The sequence below is a fragment of the Elephas maximus genome, chromosome 4, assembly GCF_024166365.1.
Source record: "Elephas maximus indicus isolate mEleMax1 chromosome 4, mEleMax1 primary haplotype, whole genome shotgun sequence".
Taxonomy (NCBI): Eukaryota; Metazoa; Chordata; class Mammalia; order Proboscidea; family Elephantidae; genus Elephas; species Elephas maximus.
Window position 1 is genome coordinate 181,057,435 of NC_064822.1, and position 9,980 is coordinate 181,067,414.

General features: G+C 56.4%; 1 protein-coding gene across 1 annotated transcript; it reads right to left on the reverse strand.

The window, feature by feature from the left end:
* On the reverse strand, positions 1–8,947 carry SSTR3 (somatostatin receptor 3). Its single transcript, XM_049884366.1, has 2 exons — positions 8,319–8,947; positions 1–3,664 (listed from the first exon to the last, which is right to left on the reverse strand). Exon 2 carries the CDS (start codon positions 3,626–3,628, stop codon positions 2,348–2,350), a length of 1,281 nt encoding a protein of 426 aa, XP_049740323.1. The 5' UTR covers positions 3,629–3,664; positions 8,319–8,947; the 3' UTR covers positions 1–2,347.
* Between the last annotated feature and the right edge of the window lie 1,033 nt (positions 8,948–9,980).

The following is a 9,980-nucleotide window of genomic DNA, read 5'->3' on the forward strand; positions in this document are numbered from 1 at the left end:
TGCCGCCATCTTTATTGAGCTAGAGGCAGAAGCAGTAAAGGACTTCCTCAACCGCCTTCCCCAGCCACCTTTGCAGAACAGTGCCCACCTGCCCCAGATGTGAGGAAGGTAGGGGAGGGATGAGGGCCAGCCAGGGAATGCCAGAATGATCGGTGTTTTGTCCCTCAGCCCCTCAGCTCCTCCTCAGGGAAGCCCCAGACAAAGCCCCAGGCTGGACCTCCGGCCTCCACCTTCCATACAGGATCTGGTTTCCAGAACTTCTTTTCCCCCCAACCCTGCCTCCCTGTTCCTCAACCTCTGCCTCCAAGTCCCCATTGCTCATGGCCTGCAGCATCCTCACCCCCAGGGGCCAGAGGCAGAGAGGCCTGCTTGATGAAGCAGTCGGGGTGTACGCCAAGCCTGGGAGAGCGCCTCCACTTCATAATCTGGTCTGCCCTGTCCCCTCCCCATTCCAGTGAGCTGGGCAGTGTACCCAGAATGACTTGGCCATTTTCCTTCCCAAATCTCAACAGGCAGGCAAACTGGGAACAACCTCCCTCCATTTTATGATGGGGAACCTGAGGCACAGAGAGGTAAATGCTGGCCAAGGATCATGAGGTGGGTTGAAGATCCAGGTCTTCCGGCTTTCTGGTTCACAGACTTTCCCTGAGGACCCCCTGCCCTCTGTGGGGGCAGGGGAGACAGTTTTGTCAGAGGTGCCACCCTCCCCAGGGCCAGCCTCCCAGTGGCTTTAAGAGGTCATCTCTGGGGAAGGTCCAGGCCCAGCCTTGGACAGTGGCCTCTCCCCTGAATTCCCTGGCCTCCCAGACCTGTAGCCCCCAGGAAGTTAGATAACAGAAGACCCATTCCCCCATCCACGGGAAGTTCACCACTCCTCCCAGGCCCTTCTTACCACCACTGACGACCACTCAAGGGGCCAGCCCTGTATGTTTCAGAGCAGCTGCTTTTCCACTCTTGATGGCATCCTTTCCTTGGGACTTGTCAGGCCAGGCGCTGGCGTCCCAGTTCCACAGATACTGCAACTGGGCTCGGCCCAGGGGGCCAAGGTCAGCTCCAGGGTCACAGAGCAGATCTGTCTTCCTCCTTCTGTCTCTCCCTCCTCATCCACCCTTCTCCTCCTCCTCTTATTCCTCCCTCCTCCTCTGCACCGTGCTGTGCAGATCGTTTGCCTCTCTAAGTATACCAGCCAGCTTCTGTGGGTTCAGTTCCTGCCTTGGTTTCTGGGAAGAGGGGCAATTGGTCACAGTGCGGGGAACAGGCCTGGTCCCTCCTGGGAGGAAGCTCCTGGAGCCCTCAAAGACCTGGGGACACCCTGACCCCAGCTTTAGGACTCAAAGCGAGCTACTTTGGGGGTTGGGCAGCTTCCCCACCAGGGGCTGAGTTAGGCTTTGTGTGGCCTAAGCCCTGGTGGTGCAGCGGTTAAAGAGATGGGCTGCTAACCAAAAGGTCAGCAGTTTGAACCCACCAGCAGCTCCTTGGAAGCCCTATGGGGCAATTCTACTCTGTCCTATATTGTTGCTATGAGTCGGAAGGACTCGACACCAATGGGTAAATGGGTTTAAGCCTATATAATTTGGGGATCTCCTTTAAGAAAAGTCATATAAAATTACAAGTGCAAAATTAAGTGCAGGGCCTCGCAAGGGCCCACACCATAAGGGGCCCTGAATCTCACTCAGCTCAGCTTCCTGGAAAATCCCCCTCTGGCCACCATGTCCAGGAGCACAGGAGTCCCCACAAAAACCACCTGGGTCAAAAGGGCCTGGAGGTTATCGGGTTGTCTACCCGGTGAGTTCCCCAGATCTGGAGAGGCAGGAGCTGGCACAAGGCCACACTGCCTGTGGCGCAGAGCTGATCTGGGTGGGCCTGAGCTGCTCCACCCCCTCCTCCCCACCAGGTAAGACTTCCTTCTACCTGGGGCTTCAGTCTAGCCCCAGCAGCTCCTGTGTCCCTGAATTCAAGCCCAGGAAATCCAGGCTTTGCTCTATCCCTCTGAGGGCTGATGATACCCGGGGATACTCCAAGTCCCCAAGAGTTGGGGAAGGTCAGGTGCACCGTCCCTGTCACCTGGACCCTGCTCAGGAAAGGCAGCCCAGCAATGAGGCCCTTCCAGACCTCTTGCCTATCAGATCTCATTGGGGCCGACTACCCCATCCCTGAGTCACAGAGGAGAAAGCCAGGCCCAGAGAGGGGAAGCGACCTATCTACGGCCACACAGCAATTCCCAGCAGCACTGGGATCAGAACCCTTGGAACATCCCATCGTGAGTCTCTGGCACCCTGGGCGGCATGCCCGAGCATACCTACAGCCTCTGCCCCTTCCTCGGGCTGCCCTGGCCCTCCCCAGACCCCTACAGATAGCTGATGTGCAGGGCACTGGACTTCTCCCCAGCAGAGGGCTCTCGGGGCAGGGATTGCTGCTCCTTGCCCGCCGAGCCACTGGGTGGCTGCTCCTGCCCACTGGTGCCAGGCTGGGTGATCTGGCTGACCCGGCTGTTCTTCTCCTTCCCCTCCGCCTGCTTCTCTGCCCCCTCTCTTCCACTCTCCTCCTCGCCCTCCTCTCCATCCTCCTCCTCATCCTCTTTGGTCTTCTCCGGAGGCCCTGCTGCAGGCTCCTGGCTGCGCACGCGGCGGGAAGGCCGCAGCAAGACCCTGCGGAAGCCCTGCTTGAAGCGGTAGGAGAGGAAGCCATACAGGATGGGGTTGGCACAGCTGTTGGCATAGGGCAGTGCCACCACCAGGAAGTAGAGGCCGAAGAAGGCGGGCTCCTCAGGCAGTGGGCACACCACGTTGACAATGTTGAGCACGTAGAAGGGCATCCAGCAAAGGACAAAGAGCGCCACCACGGCCACCACCATGCGTGTGACCCTACGCTCAGAGCGCCGCCGCCGCTGGCACGAGGGCGCCTGCACCCGCCGCCCAGCCGAGCGCACCTTCACCACGATAAGCAGGTAGCAGAGGCAGATGACCAGCAGCGGCCCGAAGAAGCCCAGGGCGGCTGTGTAAATGATGAAGGCAGCCCGCCAGGCCGCCGCAGGCTCAGGCCACTGCATGTGGCAGGTGCTCATGCCACGGGGCACACCCGAGAAGACCACCACGGGCAGCACCACCACGGCTGAGGCCACCCAGACGGCCACGCTGACCGTGCGGGCCACTGGCGCCGTTCGCCAGCGGGCCGAGCGGGTAGGGTGCACCACCGCCAGGTAGCGGTCCACACTCATGACAGTGAGGCAGAAGATGCTGGTGAACTGGTTGATGCCATCCACGGCCATGACCAGGCGGCACATGAGGGAGCCAAAGGGCCAGTATGACAGGGCATTCTGAGCAGCCAGGAAGGGCAGCCCCAACATGAAGAGCTCATCGGCCAGCGCCAGGTTGAGGATGTAGACGTTGGTGACTGATGGGCTGGCCGTGTGCCGCAGGACTACGTAGATGACCAGCGAGTTGCCTAGCAGGCCCACCACGCACACCACCAGGTAGACCAAGGGGATCAGAATGCCGCTGACAGCCAGCCCTGCTGGGCTTGGGCCCCCCGAGCTATTTCCCAGGGTAGCATCCAGGAGCCAAGCCAAGGAGGTGTTCCCGGGTTCCAAGGTTGTGGGCACTGGTGGAGAGTAGCCAGAGGTGTCCATAGCCAAAGGGAGGGCAGTCAGCAGTCAGCTACTGGCCTGGAAGAAGGGAGACACAGCCAGTCATGGCAGCGGATGGGTTCTCTCTGCTGCCCCCTCCCCCAAGACACTGGACTCGGAGGCCTACTGTGCAGCAGATCACAGCTTGACAGGCACCATTTTATCTACTCTGCCCAGCCCAGAGAGGGAGGTAGTGCTACCCCCATTTCTCAGATGAGGAATCTAAGTCTTAGAGAGGTGAAATGACCCACCTTCTATCACACAGGCAGGCTGTGGAGTGAAACGTGGGCTTGTCTGGCTCCAAAGGGCCGGGGACAACGCTAGCCTGTCCCCCACTATGTCCCTTTTCTGTGCACATAAGTGTTCCATTGACAGTAAATAAAGGAATGAGCAATAATGAAGTCATATTGTTTCATAAAACAATACTCAGCCTTTCTACTTGGGATGCCCCAGCCAGCAGAGAGCATTAAAGTGGATGGCATTGCCCGCCAATGGGTCTCATCCTCCAGTCTGAAAACCACTGCTTCATATCACAGGTCCTTAATCTTGAACTTGGGTCTCTGAATAACTTCAGAGGCTGCGATAACCCCTGACACTGTAGGCGAAAGTTAATGCGTCCGTGTCTTTTCTGGGCAGAGCTCAGAGCTTTCATCAGATTCCTCAGATTCTGAACAGAGTTAAGAGCCACAGGCTCAGGGATGTCCCCTTTCCTGGGAGTCAGAGCCCTTGGGAACTCCCTTGCCCCAGCCCATGCCATCGTCCCCCCTTCCATGAGACACAGAGGCTCTGTCCAGGGACAGTTGACTGGGGACCTGGGAGGTGGGCAGCTGAGGCCTCTTCTCCCCAGAATCTGACTTGTGGTGGAAGGGTTAACAGTACCCTTGACAGGTACTGCTGAAGGGGTATGCAGAAGAATAGGGGATGGTTTCAGATGGGAAGAAGGCGTTTCAGATGGGTCTTGAAGCATGTATGGGGGCTTGCCCTGGGGACACAGTGGTGCCCAGTGTCCCTGTTTACTTTCTTTCCTTTCCTAGCATCTTTCTTATCACATCTCCTGTATATTGTAAGTAGCTAGGACTCTTCCTAGCTCACCCACTGAATTTCAAGCTCCTTCAGTATGGAGACTCTCTCTTATTCAGCTTCAAACCTATTCTCCCCACTCTCACCCACCAGTTGCTTTCTCGCACAGCACAAGCTCTGCATAAATGTTTGTGGCATCAGATGGATCAAAGGGGAACCCGGACTGGACTAACCTAAAGAAATGAATTGTTAATAGTGGAATTTCAAGAAAGGCCACCAGAATTTGCTCACCTCCCTTAATAAGAGTTCTGATTCGGGAGGTCCAATTAGAGGCCAAGGCTGAAAGCTAGAGCCTCCTCTGGGCCTCGACCTTTTCTCCTACCCCTTCTTTTCTCATTAACCCTACTCCCCAGTCCCTTGACACCCAGCACCTAGTGACCTTAAAAACCAAAACCAAACCAAACCCACTGCTGTCAAGTTGATTCCGACTCATAGCGACCCTATAGGGCAGAGTAGAACTGTCCCATAGAGTTTCCAAGGAGCGCCTGGAGGATTCGAACTGCTGACCTCTTGGTTAGCAGTTGTAGCACTTAACCACTATGCCACTGGGGTTTCCTGGTGACCTTATTGATCAGAAAACCCTGAGCAAGAAACTCTTTGGGAGGAGAAGTCTTCCCTCCAATATCTCCCGCTGACCCCACCCTGAGCCTGAAAGTCCACCAGCAGGAAGGGGTAGTCCTTATTGCCCTCTCAGTATGCCACTTTTAAGGTGCAGAGCTCCTGGGAAGGGGAGATGCCCCAACTCCAAGCACGCACCTGGGGTGACTGGGCTTGCCAGGCTGCTATGCCCTGGGGACCTTGGGCTGCTCAGGGCCCAGCGGGCCTGACCTGATAAGGCTGAGGGTGGCAAAGAGTGCCCTTGGCTGATTCTTTCTGGCTGGCTGGACTCAGAACACCCCCTCCCTGCCCTGAGGCTGGGAGAGAAAACAGTGCTGCAAGACTGGGGGAGCCCTCAACCCATCCTTCACCCCAGGCCTCCTCAGCAGTCCTAAGCCTGGGGCAGCGGCAATAAGAGGAGGATACCCCCAGGTGGTACAAATGGTAAATACACTCTGCTGCTAACTGAAAGGTTGGTGGTTCAAATCCACCTAAAATCATCTTGGAAGAAAGGCCTGGAGATCTACTACTGGAAAATCAACCATTGAAAACCCTAAGGAGCCCAGTTCTAGTCTGACGCACGCGGAGTCGCCATGGATCAGAGTCAACTCGCCAACAAATGCTTTTTTTTAATCTGGATAGAGGACTCATAGGATTCTAATAGTGTGTTGGCTCCAGTTCACTGTGCCCCAATTGTGCCAGGCACGAAGCTAGGCTGCTGACGTGTCCTATGGGGAGGGACTCTTGTTGTCCCCACTAAACAGATGGGAAATGCACGTGAGGCCATGTGCCCCAGCCAGGCAGCTAGGAAGGGGCAAAGCTGAAAGGACCCTTGTGACCATTTCATGATTCCCCCCCTCCCCCGCCCCAACACCACTTTCATTTCACAGGTCATCAGACTGAGGCCCGGCCAGGGAAGGCACTGGCCTAAATGTCACAGTTGGTCAGGGCAGCTCTCAGGGGCTCTTCCAATTAGCCTTATAGAATCATGAACTCAAAAACCCCTAGGCTTCTAAACCAGTTGCCATCCAGTCGACTCCAACTCATGGTGACCTCCTGTTACTGTGCTCCATAGGGTTTTCAGTGGCTGGTTTTCCGAAAGTAGATCCTTAGACCTTTCTCCCAAGGCACCTCTGGATGGACTCGAACCCAAACTTTTGGTTAGTAATGCATCACCCAGGGTCTCCCCTAGACTCCTAGAGGCCTAGAATAGAATTTTAGATTCTTGGAACAATGAAACAGCAAGCATTAGAATCCCAGAATGCTGGAATCAGACCTTCTTAAACCCAGAACTATAGAATCTGGGACCCTCATTGTCCTGGTTTCCTCAGCTGGGAGGGCCCTACATCATCCATCCACCTTGCCACCCTGTATACTGGTCCTTATACCCCAACTGTCAGCCAATCGCAACCCAGGACTGGAGGAGGGAGGGGCACACAGTCTCCCAAGAGAGGAACAGTGAGCCACACAAATCTAATTTCCAGGCTTCAGGGACAGATGCCCCCGGGGAGGCCTGGGGGTGAGCTCCGAGGACAGCCCCCGCTCTGCCTGGGACACACATGTGCACCTGCAAACACAAGCACACAGTCCAGCAGGAACACAGTGCACCCAGCAAGACCCTCTCTTTGTACTGGGACGTGAAATAGCCTCTCCCACAGCCCCTGGCCCCTCTCAAGGCTCCCTGCCTCCACCCCTATCTGGGCCAATCTTCCCTGTCAAAGTTTAGCAGGCCGGGTGCCAGAAGCAGAAAAATTATAGCTTTCCACATGTGTAAGTCAGACCTGTAATTTCGGTGCCGCCTTTTCTTGAGGAGCTGGAATCCTGTGTGTAATCTAGTTCATCCTTGGGGAGGAGGGACTTTTCCTCCCCATCTGGTTTATCTTTGGCACAAGCTTGCCTGAAAGCTGGGGGCGGACTCTCCCAGGGACAACCTGGGAGGAGACGGAGGCCCAGAGAGGATGAGCAGTGGTCCTGAGCCCCACAGCAATCAGGGCGATCCCTCAGGAAAGATGGATATCCTCAATCTATCTCCCTCTCCCCAGAGAGCACAGAATTTGGGGTACAGGGACCCTGGATGATATCTTTATTTAACCCCCAGCACACAGCACGGCACCCGGAACATCACAAACGAAACAACCAAAGGGTTCAGCAAGTGGAGTTCTGAGGTGGGTGGAGGCCAGAAACTCACCCCGAAATCCTCACGAAGCTGGTGGTTAGGGGTGAGGGGTGAGGATGGACTTTTAGAGAAGAGGAGGTTGAGGCTCAGGGAGGTTAAGTCACTTGTGCAAGGTCACCCAGCTAGTGAGTGGGAAGCCAGCATTCGAACCCAAGTCTGTCTACTCCTAAACCATCGGTACAGCCTCCCCATGCTGGTGTCTCTAACAGCCTCGGGCTGGGAGGAATCAAGGGCTGGAGAGCCCCTGGCAGTCCTGCATTCTGCTTGCCCTTCAACCCTGGACCTTCCCCAGAGGCCCAGATTGTGCTGGCCAGTGCAAACTGGCTCACTCCCACCCCAGAACACAATACACAAGCCCTGGGTTGGGGCTTGGGCTCTGCCACTGAGTGCCTGCCAAATTGCTGTGTGACCTTGGGCAAGTCACTTCCCCTCTCTGAACCTCAGTTTCCTCGTTAAAATTAAGACATGCCGTACCCACCTCCCGGGTTGCTGTAGGGTTAAATGGAGTGTGCTGAGCAGTGCCCAGCATGGAGGGGGAGCTCAGGAGAGCTGGCACATGAGGCAAGGAGGTGGGACAGCATGATGTTTCTAGTTTCCTTCCGCTTGGACACTATGCTGTTCTGTGATTCCAAGATTCTAGAATCGTGGCGAGAAATTCTGAGGTTAATGTTCTGACCCCTGCAGCCCACTGAGAGGTCACGGGGAGGCCACTTTCCTTCCTCCATGGGCCTCCCCACCCTCTCCCAGCCCTCAGTCATAGCCTCCCAAGTTCATCGTGGGCAGAGGCTGAGCTCCAGCCCCCCACTCTCCGGGACCCCATCCAGGCCCCAGTCTCCTTACCTGCCCACGGGGTGAGGGCTCCCCTCCTTGCCGCCAGGCTGATGATCGTCCTGCTGCTCCCTCTCTCTGCCCAGGCCCCAGGTGCCCCCACAGCACCCCTTGGCAGGGGTCCCCACACGGCGACCACTTCTAGACTGCTTGTATGTCCTCCTAGGCCCGCAGCGGTCACGTCTGCCCACAGAGCCTCTCCCATCTGGTCTCTGGCCCTGACTTCCCGCAGGCACCTAGTAGCACTTCACTCCCCATCTCCGGGACACATCCTGAGGGGGGCAGGGGTACAGGTGGGGTCTGCAGGCAGGGGCTGGTGGAAGGAGAAGCTTCCCAAGGTGAAGGAGAGAAAAGGGGAACAGGGCACTGTAGGAAGCCAATAGAAATATAGGAAAAGGGGGGTCGGAGGTGGAGAGAGAGAGAGAGAGAAGACAGTGAGTGGGTGGAAAGCCAGAATGAGGGGGAGTGATGAGGGATGTGTGACAGGGAGAAGAAAAGGAGGAGGAAAGAGGAGAACGAGAGAAGGAGAGCGGGAGAGGCAGAGAGAGGCAGGAACAGAGCCCAAGGAAGGAGAACGAGGGGGTGGCAGGAAGAATGACAGAGAAGGATTGTGCCACAGATGGTGACATGGAGCGCCAGCGAAGGAGGGAGCAGGAGTGGGGTGCGGGAGGGGCGGGGAGGAGGGGCTGAGGGCTGGAGAGCAGGTGCCGGTTGAGGGGTGAGGGAGGAGGGATGGCAGGTTAGGAGAGGAGGCAGAAGGAGGGGGAGGGGGCGGACCCTGTTACCGGGGAGATTCCAGCCACCCACGTTGGCCTTGGCTCCTGCGGGGAGTTGCAGAGGAGAGTGGGGCTCAGGGGAGGTGGGACTGAAAGCCAGGGGACAACTGTGTCCCAAGGCAAGGCCAGGTGTGGGTTTGGGAAAGCTTGGGAGGAGGGCCGTGAGCGTGGGAGAGAGCACTGGGCTGGGAGGCTGCAGTCCTGAGGGCCAGGCTGTCCTGTGGTCACAGGCATGGGTGAGGGGAGAAGAGAGGAGGAGTCCTGAGCCATGAGATCCCGTGGGCTGAATGTGCTGAGCCCCAGGCAGAGTGAGGAGCAGAAAGACAGGGTAAAGAAGAGATATTTTAGGCTTTGAAGGCCAAAAGGCAAAATCACGGACATCATGAGGAGAGAAAATCAATTTTCACAATTTTTTATTAACGAAATTCAAACTGTAATAATAATAATGGAGGACAATTTTTTGTAATACTGGTCTACTCACAGGTAAAATGGAGTTCTTTGGGGGGATAACATTTGGCTTAACTGGAGCTCAAAGTTGGGACTTCCTACCATCAAATCGATTGCAAGTAATCATCTGTTGACGTCATCTGTACAGAAACAGGCAGTGGGCAGGATCTGGCCCACGGACCACAGTCTGCTGCTGGCTCCCGTCTAAGATTCTCTGCCCTGGGGCCTGAACACAGGCCTGGCCACCTTGGACACAGTGCTCCAGCTCCTACTGACCAACCGTGTGACAGCGGGCCAGTCATGCCTTCTCTGGGCCTCAGTTTCCTCATTGGGCTGTGGGGAGGTTGGGCTAGATCCTCCCCAAACTCCTCCTGCAGCATGTGCATTTTAAACACCTAAGCATCCATCGGGGAGCTCTGGTGGCACAGTGGTTAAATGTTTGGCTGCTAAC